The sequence below is a fragment of the Argiope bruennichi genome, chromosome 1 (genome assembly GCF_947563725.1).
Source record: "Argiope bruennichi chromosome 1, qqArgBrue1.1, whole genome shotgun sequence".
Classification (NCBI taxonomy): Eukaryota; Metazoa; Arthropoda; class Arachnida; order Araneae; family Araneidae; genus Argiope; species Argiope bruennichi.
The window spans coordinates 45,903,747-45,920,591 of record NC_079151.1 but is presented as its reverse complement, the minus strand read 5'-3'; the positions used below and the strand labels follow the sequence as shown (position 1 = coordinate 45,920,591).

The 16,845-nt window shown below is 26.9% G+C and overlaps 1 protein-coding gene across 2 annotated transcripts in view; it reads left to right on the top strand.

Annotated features, from left to right (window-relative positions):
• LOC129979136 (lachesin-like) overlaps positions 1 to 16,845 on the top strand; it is a 427,503-nt gene that overhangs the window by 391,571 nt on the left and 19,087 nt on the right. For both annotated transcript variants that reach the window (XM_056090691.1, XM_056090690.1), the window contains one exon: positions 684 to 894. In XM_056090691.1, the coding sequence (XP_055946666.1) occupies positions 684 to 894 (211 nt within the window). The remainder of the gene's footprint in view (positions 1 to 683; positions 895 to 16,845) is intronic.

Genomic DNA, 16,845 nt, shown 5'->3' with positions numbered 1-16,845 from the left:
AGAAGTTTTAACCATTTTTTCCTCAGATACTCCAATTAATGAAAAATTGTAAGTTATTAATACTATCAACATATTAATAACGTACGATAACATATTTATAACATCATGAGCTCATAATAACACACGAACATATTAATAACATTCATAATATTATTAATATGTCCATCAAACACATTCATGGTTCGCCACATTTATTTTCACTGCCAATATTGATAATTTATAACTCTACTTTGCTTTATTTTATCAAAACGTTGCCATAAAGGAGAGAGAAACATTGAGAAGGATTTCTTGAAAATTTTCTTCATAATTCTATTAAAAAATGTTGAAAAGCATTTCATATGTGGAGGGCGCTTGATCAGGATTTAGATCTAGCTCAAACCCTGTGTTGCCAAAGAGCATGCTAAAATACTTTTTTTATTTTGTATATGTTATGAATCTTATACTTCTTAAATATGCCTCATTGATAAAAAACAATTATTATTAGATCCTTATAAAATTATGCCCTTGAAAACTAAAAAGCTGTCTATAAACCATCAATCTAGAAAAAAAATCAAATTTCCAGAGAAAGTTGTGGTATTAAAAATTTATTTACTAGAATTCTCTTCTAAAAAATTATTAGAATTTACTTTGATATTACGTTTAGAAAGTGCTTATTCCTTACTAAATGTTTGGTTCCCTTTCAGGTGTCGTGGGTCCGTCAACGTGATCTTCACATCTTGACAGTGGGAAAGTACACTTATACAAGTGATCAAAGATTCACTTCTATTCATCTGGACAACTCCGAGGTCTGGACCTTGGAAATCAAGTATGTACAAAAGAAGGATGCAGGAGTATATGAATGCCAAGTCAGTACAGAACCCAAGATGAGTCTTAGCATTAATCTCAACGTTGTTGGTAAGTAATGATCATGTAATTAAAAAATATGCAAATATATAATAGATATGTAAATTTTAATATATATGCACAATTTATCCTAATATGTATTGCAATTTCGGATATCTTCACAGATCACTGTTATAATGATTCATTGTTAAACCACTCACTTGTTTTGCAAAAAAGAATGGTTATCTAAAAAATTGTAAAATTGACTTTAAAAGTTGATTGCAATGTTAGACTGTGAGATGAAAATATATACTTCCTGAGTAAACTTATATCTGTATTTTAAGCCTCTTTCATTCTTTCAATATTTTTTTCACGTACTGACTTGTACCAGGTATTGAAAGGGTATACTTTTTAATTGAAATTTATTATTTATATAGAATGTGACTTTGCACTTAAATGCCAAATATAGCAATTTTTTAAAGAACACTTTTTATTTAAAATTGAATTCATTTTTCATAGTGTATCTTTTATAACATGATTGTCATTATTTTCTTCTTTTAAATACCATTTTGTCCAAATATTTTATGCAATGCTTCCAAAATTGTTTTAAGAAATCTTTCATTATTAAAACAACATTTAATCGTATTTTTTTTAAATGAATGTATACATTAATTGTAATTTTTTTTTGTCATTTAAGAATTTTCTATAGTAAAAAAATTTTGAAATTTCCAAAATTCATGAATATATTTATTTATAAAAAAAATTACTTTTTTTTTCAAAAATTTCAATTATTTGCTGCGCAATGGAGCTAAATTACTTTTATAGAAATTTTTTTAAAGATCTTAAATTTTTACGAAGATTACCATATACATATAAGCAAGTTTTTCATATCTATATATTTATCCTCTTTTTATCTAATCAGGTTAGAGCATTATCATCTTCCAATTTACTAAAATAAAAGGAATCTCAAAGAATAAATATTTCGAAGACATTTTTAGAATAAAAAAAAACCAACTAAAGCATCTTAAAAACCAAATCAAACAAAATGAATGAGCTTCACGCTTCTCAAATCTCATAAATGCGGAAATAAGACGCACCCTGTAATTTTACTGATTTTCATTTCAGACATCATACAGAAAATCAGGAAAAGGGGAAGAAACTCAATTCCTCTCATCACAACATTCAGATTAGTCTTTGGAATATTTCCAATATTTTAACTCCTCACGATTTTGACTTGACATCCAAATGCTACGCTCAAGTGTCAAAACCCATGACACGTACACCACACCCCTCCCAACCCTCAGTTGAGAATATTATAACTCAAAACTCCCGCTTCAATCTTAGTTCAGTTACTCAGTGCAACCCCTCCGGACTCAAATCCTTCCCATTCCTCTTACCGATGATATTTATTTAGAAAATGGAGGCTTCGCAATTTCCGATTGGAACCCATGTAAGCCGGATTCATTTTGCCACAGGCCCTGATATCGAAGACTCGCCAATCTCTAGACTGACAGTGAAGCAAAACGTGATGAGGAAGAGTGTTTGGTTTGTCAGTTTGGGCAACCTCGCGCGATAACGAAATTTTCAATTAGATGTCTTCTGTTGTCAGAATTTTTCGTTGGGCTTCTTTGGAATTTAAAGAAGAATAAAACTTATAGTGTTCACTCAAGTAGAAGCATATTCTTCGTTTAAATTTCAGTTGAAATGTTGAAACTTTTAGAGCTATCTTTTCCCTTTAATGTGCATAAAATTAATTCTGAAATTAATCGTATGCTGTTTTTGCACCAGAAGATCTTTTAATTTTAAATTGTTGTCTGTAATAATTTAAAACATATAATTAGCAGCGACACACTTCCTTTGAATCTTTTTTATTTCAACCTCACAGTAAAGTGAACTCATTTCTTTAATGATTTGCCTTTTTTTTTACTCTTTCCAATGCAAGACATATCTGATCCGTGATCGAATAAGAGAAATTGGACTTTTAACCGATTAGACAATTTCAACAAATTACTAATTAATTTAAATGAAAAAAAACTTTTAAAGGGTAATATAATAATAATTTAAAGTATTCATTATGATATAATATGAGTTTAAAAGTAAATTATGGAATAATATGAATAAGTATTTTTTATTTAGTTCAAAATAATGAATTGGCACAAATTAGATAATATATTGTTTTATCTTTTGAAAAGTCCTTATATATATTAAAAGTCATAAATTGTAAAATATCTATAATGTAATAAAGAAAAGACTTGTACTAAAATATTGAATCATCTGTAGAAAAATCCTTTTGATTAAGATTAAAGTTTTAAAAAATATAACACATTATGTCAATGGTAATTTTTGGCATAACTTCAATTTTCTTCAGGTTATTTTTTTTAATAATAGCATTAATTTTTTCAACTACTCATCAAAAATGTCTTTGAAGAAAAATGTCCAGTTTAACTTTTAATAATTATTAAATTCAAAATTGGAGAACGCATTTTAACCTATTATAGTTCATTTTTGTGTGCTGATGTTAATTTTTCTTCTAAAACAAATTGGGAATTTAAATAGAAATTCCGATTTTAAGAATCTGAAACTATTCATCCTTTAAGCCTTCATTGATTAACAACTATAAAGCAGATTTCTAACCAAGTATTTCCAGCTCTTCGAGTCGAAAAATGAAATCGATTGGCAATTGTATATATTCTTTAGTTTCTGGAAGAAAATTATTTCATTCTATAAGATTAAGATATATTTTTAATCAATGCTTTTTATGCACAAGATATTAAAATATTTTCTAACAAATTTGTCAGAAAATGTTCCAAAAGTTATTCACAAAAGTTTGATGAAGTTTTCAACAATCTTAAATCGACAATTTTAGATATTTTTTATTATTTTTTTTAAAAATACATCTTAAGGATTGAAGGAATGATTAAATAAGTTACTTTTGTATGTATATATATATTTACACCACTTTTGGAAGGGAATCAGTGCTCCAAATATTTTCTCATCTAGTTTAAAAATACAGTTTGTATTAATTTTAACTTTATATTTAATTTTCTATTTAACAAAAATCTATTGGAATTAAAAAACTTCTATATTATGAGTCTCATTTCTATCATAAAAAATATAATCGTTGTAAAAAAGGTTTTTTTTTTAAAGTGTGTTGAAGGAAAACATATTAAAACCATTGCATTTTAATTAAGAATAATGGAAATATAGATAAGTGGGCAAGAATTTTAATTGTTGTCTTTATACTTTACTAAAATTGTTTTTGAAAAAAGCAACCCAATTAAAATCAGTATTGAAATAAACATACAAGAAGTGGTATTAATTAAATTGTATTTCTCTGTTAGAAAGATATGAAAAGGAAAGAAATACTGTACTGCTTCATTATATCTTATATTTCCAGACGAGAATTCCGTAATTCCATTTATATAAAAAAAATCCATCACTTTACAGAATTTCGGGAAAAAGTATAATATTGGCATATTCCCCTTTTACATTTACTTTTTTTCTGGGATACTTGCACACATTGTCAGTATTTAAAAACTATTTTAAATTCATTCTATTTAAATGTCATTCATTTTAAATGCTATTTTGCACATGTAAGTCTAATAAAATCAGCCCGTGGTTTTTACAATTCTTTGTAAGTCAAAATTAATCTTTCTAATGGTTTTGGTTAAGCCAAGAGGGCCTTCAAGTGAACAAAATGTTCATCGATATAGACATTAGATTGGTGTTTATAAATTCTTTCCTTATAGTAGGTTTGTCCTCAGATTACCATCTTTTACGGTTTGATTAAAGCTTGAGGATATTAGGAACTTTAAAATACAAATATACTCCTATTTTTAAATGTAAGTAGATATATTTATTTTAGTTATTGAAAAATTGTAATATATATAAGTATTAGAATCACGTATAAATTTTTTAAATGATTACTATAAAAATAAATAAATAAATAAATATATGGATGTTGAAATTTCTGTAGTTTATTCATAATTTAGAAGCTAAAGTAACTTTTTCATCTAAACTGATTTTTAATTATTTTTTAATTATTTTATTTATTTATTTCTAATTTGTCAATGTATTATTTTATATAAGCAGGATTTTAATTTTTGTTCATTTACCGATTTTTTTTTTAAAATTATGGAATGTTGTAATAAAAATAAATTGTAAATAAACTGTAAGACAATTTTAATTATTTTGATAACATAATTATTCTACAGTTAAATTTAGATCATATGAACTTTTAACTACAAGAGAACAATTTTTAAGCACATTGTAATAAAATTAAGACAGTTTTAATTAGTTTTGACAGTATAATTATACTACAGCTAAATTTAGATTATGAAATGTTCTCTCTTAGAACATATTAGAAAACTTATGAAAAAAGTTGTTATGAGTTCAAGAAACATATGAGAGCAAAAGTCATTCTCATATTTTTTTTGTCTGAGAGCTTAAATTATACAACTAATCTACTTTTTCAAAAAAAAAAAATAATTCTCTTGGGAAAGTAGAATTTTGATCAAGATATGAGTATAATCGGTAGAAAAGAAAATAACTTTTATACGCCTTTTAATATTCGATTATTTATGCTAATTACCGATAACCCTTGTCATTCTGCAAAGGCAAATGTTGTAGAATATTTATATCTCAATCATTTCTACCATGACTTTAACTAAAAAAAAATTATTAGAAAAATATTTTATCATAAAACTGGTTTCTTGTAATAGTTATATTTATTTTAATACACTGCATTCTTTCTTTTACTCAATGGATTTTACGATAACATAAAATTCACATTCTATAAACAAACATCCATATTTTTTTCTTTCGCTAGAAAATGTCAAAATTGTAAAATAAAGAAATTCGTTGGCATGATTTATCTCTAGCAAAAGTAATTCTAACTAATTTTATTTGTCCATTGGAAACATTCTTATACGCTATAATCAAAGGCAGAACAATCTTTATTTTTTAAACTAATAATGTTGCAAGTCTTAAAACATAAACTTTAAAGTTGATGTATAAAATCTTTTGTAACTTATCATTTTTGTTGTGCTTCGTACTTGCCCCTTAGATTTTAATATTCCAGAGAAGCAGCACTAATGATCACTAAGACGATCCAATACGTTGTACGTGCTTTTAGACAGGATATGAGTTCTAGGTAAGCGTCATCTAAATGAACCCGAGCTCTCTTTGGATGGCTTTTTCTCTATTTCCGTGCTCGTATTCATCAAGAAATCATTTGCATACAGACGAGCTTTGGTGAACTTCTCATCTGTCAACACTTTAAGTACGTTCGCCGGATAATCCGCCTTTCAAGTTGAATAAACACGCTATTCTATTTCGGCCGGACTCGAAGAATGCGATTAAATATTCATTTTGAAAAAAGCGAAACAAATGCCTTCTCATGTATCCAGGATATTACTTTGTTTTGTTCTCTGTCCCTACTATAAGAGGAGAGGTAGTTCATTTTTTGGGCCCGAGAAGAATCATGAATTTCGAATTCAACTAGAGAAGCAGAGATCCTGTTTGCAAGTCATGTAGAGTTCTGGGTATTAGTTAGCTGTCAAAGATAAATAATTAAAATCTAGTTTGGCACCGTGATGACGCTATCGACATCTTTTTTTTCTTCTCATCTATGTTTTGTGAAACATCAGTCAACTTTGCATGACAAGGTAGAACAAATGAATATCTAACAAGCAATGATAATGAAAGTTTTGAACGCTTTTTTTTTTGCATGATTTTCCGACAACGTTATATAGGGAGGTGGATTTCAAAAGTAGTGCCACCTTAGGGCACAATCCCTAAGTGTATCTCATTTAATAAACTGGGCAATTCAGCATCACATTTCAACACATTTTTTATGTTAATAATTTATTTAAGGTTACATTTTAGTATAATGAAGGAATTAATGTAGTGCATATTAATTTAATATTTAGAAGTAAATGTAGTATACTTAAAATGCATATATTTCTATTTATTTATTATGACTCATGGCAGAGAAGTTGGTTGGCTGGTATAAGTGATTTATTGGCGCAATACCCTTGTTTGTACTCATGCCACTCACGGCAGATCATCTATGTTTGTGCACACTATCATAAAAGAAGTTCGATGTTTATACATATAGTGATAACACTACATAATGAAATAAACAGGAACTTGAATTATAAAAGTAGTCGTTGCTTATGTTTCATACTCTATGTCTAATGCTCCTGACTATTTAATTCATAAAAAATGTTATTATTTAGGATCTTATTTGTCGGCTAAGTTAATAACGTTGTATCATTCGACGTGCCTATATTCTCCTTCAACTAGCCGTAAACGCAACGCCATGCTTATAAACACGAGCGTTATCTTTTCATTTTTAGAGCATGATGATGAAGCCAACCACCAGAAGGGATTGAATTCATGACCCGGGCCCCTTAAAAGTCCGCCATCCACTCTTGGTTATATTTAATAAATTTTGTATCCAATGCCATTAATCAAACACCAGATAAATCTTAGTATATGTACTGTTCATTCTGGGGAAATAACTTTTAAATATAAGAATTTGTCTTAAAGCTAGGTCTCAGTTATATACCATTTTTTTTTTTTTGTAATGTCAAATCCTTATATTTTGCAAAATGCATAAATATCTTAACAATATAAAATATTTACGTGGTTAAAATTTTTTACTGATTCATTTTCTTAAATATAAGCAAAGAAAGAAAATCGTGAATTCTATAAAAATAATTTTATGCAATTAGTTATCTAGAAATTTATAGACTTTCCTTCTTATATTATTTCTAAGCAATACGATGACTTAACTAAAGAGATATTAATCATTTGCTCTAACATTAGTTATCATTATCCATGCTGTTATCTCTCAGTGCTTTGTTTGGTTTTATAATGTGACTAATCAAGAAGAGGATTAACGCATTATAAGGCATCCAAAATACTTATTAATCGGTAGTTAAGTGTGTAAAAGTAATTTTGATTGCAAACAAGTCCTGTTATTTTCCAATTTATTTCAGGAAAACATTTAATGTTAGCTTTTCTATTAGTCTGACATAGTTTATACCTGCATTGCAATGTTGAATTATAATGTAATATCTTTTTAAACTATGTCAGTGTTCTAACGTTTCAACATTGCGGTTTTGAAATTATTGGCAATAAATAATGTAATAAAAATAACCTCTTTTAATTACAAAAAATTTAAAATGTAAGGGCAATCAAATATTTACTATCGAGAAAATTATACAAAAGTGCTTAATTTTTTATGTTTATTTTGGTAAAATAAATATTAATAAGTGATACACTTTTTTATCTTTATTTTGATTAAAATGATGCATTATTAAATACATATCATATTCATTAATATCTTCTGAAATGCTACGCCTCTTTAAATGTTCATGCATCAGATTACGATAAGTAATTTCAGATTTCATTCAATATACAAAAGATTACCAACGATTGAAACATGATCTAAGAACAGAATAATTCTTGCAATTGCTGCTCCTGAAGCCCCCAAAATCAATTAGTTTCCAGCCCACGTTCCACTGTTTGAAGCCGGAACATGGTTTGTATGTGGACTCTTGATTTCCATTTAATACTCTGAACACTGAAACACTTACTCACGTGTCAGTTCCATTTCTAGAGTCATCTTTCAACGACGGAATTGAAATATTGGAAGAATCCACACGACCGCTGAGGAAAATGATTACCGAAAATCAACTGCCGTGCTTTCTCATTGGCAAACGTGACTGCAGTACAGAAACTAATCAATAAATCTCGTTTTCGATCGAACGAGTCCGAAAGTAAGGGATAAAAATATTACTGAAATAGAGGGAAAGAAAATACAAAGGAAGTAGTGGATATTCATGGGCCAGTCTCTTATATGCGCTCACAGTCACGCCCTGATTTATAATGGCATTATTCATAGCGCCCCAAATAGGAATATCTTCCGCTTTACGGCGACAGGCGGCGCTGCACATCAAATACTCGACTCGAAAGACCCCTTTCGGGAATAGGAAGGGCGAAAAGGTATTTCCTAGGTAGAAGTGGACGGAGGAAAAAAAAAGCTTTTGTGATGTCACTAGAAAAGGCAGGAAAGTGTGAAATAACAGGATGAACCCCGAAATATGAGTTTCGGCTGTTAGTTTGCTTTACGTGTTGAAGATTTTTTTTCCCCCTTCATGCAAGAAAAGAAGGAATTCCACATATCCTAGATAAAAAGGAATATAACAAAATATATGCCGAATCGTCACTTTTCCCTAAAGCGAAAGAAAGCAAGAAAATATAAGGATATATTTTGAAATGCAAAAATATATGAAATGGTAATAGTTGCACGCGTCGACAAAACGTTTTCATCCTAAAACATTTAAAATTCTGATATATTTTTTTACCTTCACTGAGATATTTGATACAAGATAAAAGATTTCGTATATTTGTGCAAAAGAGCAGTTTTAGGTTTGGAATTGTGAAAGTAATGTGTTATGTTTCAAGCATCTCTAAAGCGCGCTAAAATGATATTTGATTATTTTTAATGACATATTTAGATAAATAAAAAGAATTTTAAAAATTACAAACAGATTATGAATAATATTATGTAATGTCATATAATTTGTCACTATATTTTCTTAAATATTTAATTAACTTATTTTCAGAGAACTCATATGCTATATGCCCTCAAACATTCATCAGTATTTCAATATCCAACACATTCTGCAGCAAATGATGCAATTTAAATTAGGTCGGAAACTAGTGCCTCAAATACGTTTTGAATTTTTGTTTAAGGGAAGCTCTAATTTAAACGAAAAAAAAAGGATATTAATATAAAAAATCATAATCGAGCTTACTATTACGTTTAAAATATATAATATACAGTGAATATTAGTCGTTTCAATAATTTTGCAAATGACAAATTCTTGAACTCACCTCTCACAGTGTTCCAAATGTTTTAACTTGAACCTCTCTACCACTATAGGTTAATTCCAGCTTTGTTTTACAATCTTATTGACCGTTTTCACTTGCTTCTAAATAGAAATTTTACGATACCTGCAAACAGACATGAGTTAATCAGAGACAAGAAAACTAGAGCTGTTGCTAGTAAATGAAAAAGATGCTCACAACAGTTCAATCTGTGAGAAATGAGCCCATACTTCACCTATTTCCCAAAGGCAGATGCTTCCGAGGAAAGTATAGCGAAAACAAATATATGCCATCACAAATTTAAAATTTCTGCTTTTTTAATGGTAGACATTTCATTAATTTATCTTCCGGTTATTATTAATCGTTTAGAAAACTTTAAGCATACGATTCTGAAATAGAATAATTTGTAAATACTTCTTTGGTGAAAACGTTGTGACTTTTAACTATTCTGCCCCACGTTATTAGGAATATTTTGGCATAGGTTTGCAATGGCATTGAAGGGACGATTTAATGTGTCATAAACACAAAAGTCTAACGCTCTGATGAAGATAAGTGAAATAAAACTTTAGAGAGAGCAAAGGTAAACTCATTTCATCGACTACAAACTATGATGGAAAAAAAACCCAAATATAGCCTGTTTTTTATAGTAAATTTGGAGAAAATTATCCATGGAAACATATTTTTACACATTGTTCTTTTCAACGACATTAATTTCATTTCTGCACAATTGTTCTAAATGTTATCAATTTTCTACCAATAAAAGCGCAGACGATTACGAAATAAGGAAACTTATACTAGGTACTATTTTGCTAATCAATGTTTGAATAATTAATACTTTACCACTTTTTTAAATTATTCTTTGATGCTTGTACAAATCTATATATAATACATTTCCTCCGTTTTGAAGTAGTGATTTAACAAGAATCGATAGAAAACATAAGTACATTTTTAAAATCTAAATGAAAGCTTGTGAAGTCAATCTTTCATGGACAAATAAAATACTTTTTTGACGAACAAGGATACAAGTTGTTGCCAGAGCACTTCAGTAAAATTCTTAGAAGTTTGAAAACATTATTAACAATTTGTTTTAGGAAATTATTTATTTAACTCATTTCCAAGTTTTTATTAATGAAAATTTTATTCTTTAATTAATTGTCTTTTATTTTGTTCTATAAAACATTTTTATTCTTCAGCATTTGTTAATAAAATTTGCAGTATTCAAAATCATCTTCTTCAAACATATTTTAATTTTAATTTAACAAACATTAAATATAATAAAAGAGTTTTTTTTTTTCACTAAAACTGCATTTAGGTAGATATAATACTGCAAAAATGACTATATACAGAAAAAGACTTTTATAGTAAAGTAATTATGGCGTTTAACGAATTACACATGAAAATATTTTTAATTTAGTCAGTGCCAAATATATTATTTAGTTGCTTCGTAAAAATTATTATTATTTTTTGTTTTCTGTTTTTTTTTTATTTGATACATTATCTCCTTAAATGAGAAACATTTACCCCTTAAAAACATTACCCCCTTAACATCACAATATTTTATGAATGTTATAGACTATATAATAGTTATGCATTCTCATTCGAATGCATTTTACCATGCAGTAAAAAAAAGTCAGTATCGTTGTAATGTGATACTGAAAAACTAAAACCTAAATAAAAGTATTATCGTTAATGAATAAAACTTTGTTATAAGGAATGTAATTCTCAATCTGTTATTGCGTACGATATTATTATGTTTATACTTATAAATTATAATATCATTTGTTTTACGTTACTAATATATATTATCATTTGTTGGATTTCCTCCCCCATCCTCGTACCTTATAGATTTTAGACTTTAAAAATTTTTGTAATGCCTAAAAATAGACAAGTAATTTTTTTAAGATGAGATTAATGAAAACACATAAAATATATTCAAAAATACTATAATACGAATAATTTTTTATTAAAAGCTAATTATTTAATATTGAAATATTTGCTCTCGTCTATCTTGTTTCGATTGATAGACACTTGTCAGATAAGATGACATGTAAGTCATCATTCAGATTTTTTTTTTCTAAACGAATATATTAACTATAAAATAAAATGCACACATGTATATATATATATATATATATATATATATATATATATATATATATATATATATATATATATATATATATATATATATATATACATATATATATATATATATATATATATATATATATATATATACATATATATATTTACTTCTGATTATTGGCGATCTGAAGGGCAGAAATTTGGAACTAAAGCTCGCAAATTTCACACAAATATAGTTTTGGTAATAACAATATATATTATATATAGACGTTTTCAATTTTTTTTGTCAATTTAATTGCAAATTCTACAAAATTTTGACTTTCTAGCAAATTTTAATTTTTAGTAGTAATTTTTTGGAGATAATATTTCATAAAAATTATTTTTACACTGCTTACAAAAGAAATATATTATATATATATATAATAATGTAGTTAGTTATCCTGTATTCTCCAGTAATATTTATGGTATTTTTAAATATAGTTCTTTGCATGATTTGCTACTATCCTTTTACTTTTATCTTATTTATTGACACTGTCATAATGAATTTAATTTTATTATTATATTTGATTAATATATCTGAACCTACGAGCATAGCACTCCAATATAAGTATTTATATTTAGAATTATAACCGGGATTTGGAAAGTTATATACATTTCTTTCCTTTGCCCGTATCTCTTAATCCAGCTAATGAATGGGGCTTATTTTTATAATGCACCTAAAATACGCTGCACTATTGCAACGTTGCAATCAAATAAGCATTTTAAATGATAAATTTAAAAAAAAAGGTATTCACCATGGATAAGTTAATTTTTAATAATGCTGAAAGTTACACTTTACATGTAAATGTGGCCATACATGTGTCACGGCCCAATAGACACACATCCGTGAAGCACCTTCAATACGAACAAGGGGAAGACTTCTGAAAAATACTTCTTAAACAGCTCTTCTATTTGAAGATCAAAACTACATTGTTAAGGCAACATAAGTATCAAATTATGTATTAGAAACTGAATTGAGCTGAACAACAGCAGGTGAATAAGTCATTCGACACAGACTGCAAGTTTGAAATATTCATCAAAAATTTGAATTAAATTTAAATGTTATAGTCTGAAATAGTTAAGATGAAATGGAAAAGTCTTCAGGTTTGCTTTTTGTGTTACATTTTGAAGCAATAATCTGATTCGCATATTCTGTGGTTAAAAAAGAAAATTGATATATCCATAATTAATGAGAATTTTCTGAAATTAATTTTTCCATTTATTTTCATGGAAACACTCCTCAAATGATTTAATTTATTTTGAAATTTTATTACAACTGATTATTCTGCAAAATCTATTCTTTATTAAAATTATAAGGAAGCATCAAACGATGCAAAAATGAACTGAAAATTAACATAAATGCAACTCTCTTAATAATCAATATCATGAAAAACATTTCAAATTCATATAAAAAATAAGGCCAATAAATCTTATATATTTTAATTTAACATGATTATTTCTGTTTTTAAACATGAAGTATTGTAATCATTTTCCCACTCCATAAAGTAACAGACCTTTGAAATTCCATGCTATTGTTTCTTTTTGACAGTAAAATAGGTTTTAATATTTTCAAAATATAATTAAAAAATAACCAATGAATTTAATTGAATTTTTATTTTATACTTTTGGTGCCTAATGGCGGAAAATTTCAAAAGTGTTTATGTCAAGTTTCATGATGTTTATAAAAATGAATTGTTAATTTAACATCAGAAAGTAGAAAATAAATAAAATATTTTTTTTTTTTAGTTATTTCATAAGAAATTTGATTTTAAATAATATCTTACATAAACGTATTAATTAAAATTTTACTTTAAATCACAAATATTAGTGTAATTGTGATAGAAGGGAATGGAATGATGTATTTTGTACAATTAGGCTGCAAATATATTACGACAAATCCTTTATTTATGTCTAAATTTTAATTATTTTTTGCTGCTTATCTTATTTTTCTAAATTTAGAGAAGATGATTTAGAAGCATAATTTAAGAAGTATTTAATGAAGAATAATTTAGGATATACAAGTACAAATTCAAATCTAGTACAGAGCAGCTATTCACTGCTTAGTTATATACATATATGTATGTTCACAGCATATTGTTAGATAACCCATGTTACACTCACGCATCAGCGATAATTCACCAATCCCATTTATATCTATTGTTATGATGCAAATGCCAAACTCTCATACGTGCTTACATAATAGGATTATCTATTGTGAGTACATAGCTGATAGTTCAAAGTGTAGCCTGCTTTGCACGACTCACATTTTCTCTAAATGTGCTTTATACGGATGTCAGAATATATTTCAAGTCAGTTATATGTATTTATATCTGGCAGAGTATAGTGAATATCGATACTATATCATGTATATAAAGTGCAGTAATTAATAAGATTGAAAGTGTAATTAATAACATAATAATTTAAGCAATATGAAATTTTAAATATTATTACCTTAATTGATACTAAACTTAAAATTTACTTTACAAGAAATTAAATATCCATTAGAATTCTATGCACTTTGACCTTTTAGAACTTTTTATGCTATATTATATTTAAAATAATTTTATATTCATGAGAATACATGTTAATTATCAATGAACCTTAACACAACATAACATTTAAAATCTTATGTAAAATTCATTTTTTATTATGAGCACATGTAAAAATTAAGGTACAATAACAATGAATTTTTACTATAACTAAATTTTAATTTTACTAGTTAGGAAAAAAAAACTCCCTTTTATATTACATTTATGTTAGGCATACTTAAGTGATATTTTATAATAATTTTTATTTTTTCCAAATATTTTCATTTCAAAGCCAATCAAAAGCTATCATTAAATGAAATATCAAATATTTGCAATATATATATATATATATATATATATATATATATATATATATATATATATATTTCTTTTGTTAACTTATTGATATAACAACATCTATTCAAATTTTCTGCAATTATTGTTTCAATCATAAAAATAGAACTTTACTACAGAAAGTTTTAAAAAACGCATAATCACTATCACAGCTCTCCTCAAATATTACATAATATACATTTATGCTAGGCAAAAATGTATATTACGTAATGTTTGAGAAGTTACATTACTAAATATAGCTGGCTACATTTTGCTAAAAATATTCGTAAGTATTTAATAATGTTTTCAGGTTGTCATGGGAACTCTGTTTTAAATGTAGCATATCATATTTTAGAGCAGTTGTTCAAAATGTTTCAACAATGTTTTCAAAAATGTTAAAGAATTTGAAATCATTTTCAAGAAATATCCTCTTTCCTTCTATGCATAGTTATAGTTTTATAGTTTTTTTTAATACTAAATCTTTATTTCATATAAGAGGTCATAGCATATATAAATCAAATTATTTTGCGGAAAAAGAAAATGTAGTATGGAAATAATGTATACTATCATTTATAAGCATATTTATCTATTAATTACTATATTGTTGCAAAAATGATTTAAATTCTCTAAATTAGCTTTCCAGCGATTACAGACACAATTAAGATATCATATACAAAAGGCATTTAGTGTTGTAATGTTATATAATTGTTTCATCAACATTAATATATAAGAATCCAATATATCATGGTGGGTCAGAATATATTAATTTTTTTCGAATAGACTTTGACATAGATGAATAAGTTGCATAATTTGCCATTTAGACCTGACAAAAAATTCGTTAATATTATTCAATCTTTAGCAGCGTCTTTTTAAAAATTGAAAAACAGACAAAAAAAAAGATAGAAATTTTTTTTCAGTTAAAAATATATTTGGAAAAAGATTCAGAAGCATTTAGTAGCAGAAACCACAAAACATTTTATCGATTTCTTTCAATATTTAACTGCCCATCTCCAATATCAAAACTTGGGTAAAATTAATAAAAGAAAATATCGCATTTCTTAAAAAATTCGACTACCGTACTATTATTTTTCGAAATTAGTTCTGACATCAGTACATTAATTGATTGATTAAGAAGTATAATGAATAATATTAATTCTATAATTATTATTTTCTATTTATATTATTATTATTCACATAATTTTTACTGTACATTATAATTATTATTATCCATATATTTTTAATTCGATTTTTTTTAATTAACAATAGCATTTTTTCCCTTGAATTACATGTAGCAGAGTACAGATTAGAACAATTATTCTATATCTTAACTATGGCCAATAACACCTGGTGTATATTGAATATTAGGGTTTGAAAATAATATTACACTCTTTACCAAACGTTGGAAGTTCTTTCTTTACTTGAAATTTGGAACGAACGTATTCATTGCGTGCGACATGAAAATTGCACTAAATTAAGGCCGGATTTTTTCTTCCTTGCTCATTTCTTTCAAATATTTGCCCTTTATATGCAATGCAAGAGGTTGTTCTTTAACAATACAGTTCCACAATTGAGTCAATTAAATCAATATAATCAGCTGATTCAAAATTTACTTTAGAAAGTCTAAAAAATGGACTCCCCTCCCGAGTTCTTCGTCTTTTGTCCACTGACGCTGCTATTTCTTAGATGTGTTTCTAAGATTCATGTGAAATTGTTAATAATAAATATCCCGGATGAGAAGACTATGCATTGTTTCAGAATATTTGGTAAATAATATTGGATGGAAGCTGCCTTACAAAGGAAATCATTATAGAAATGTTGAATACAAATACAGACAATTCAATTTCATTTTTATCAAACCGCATTGGAGCATAAACCAGTATTATATACTTCAAGAGTATAATAAGATTCTGTTATGGGTTTCGAAACCGATGTATAACTGTAACAAGCGATTATGTTCAGCCAGTGAGTAGTATTGAGTTTACATGGGGTACTGTGAATCAAGATAGAATAGCAACTACCAGACTTTATGGCTAGAAAGATGCGATGCAAATAATGTCGAATAGGTGCAAGAAGAATGCTTTTATCTTCAACTCACGAATTACATACATTCAATCAATTATCGATCATTCCAATATTA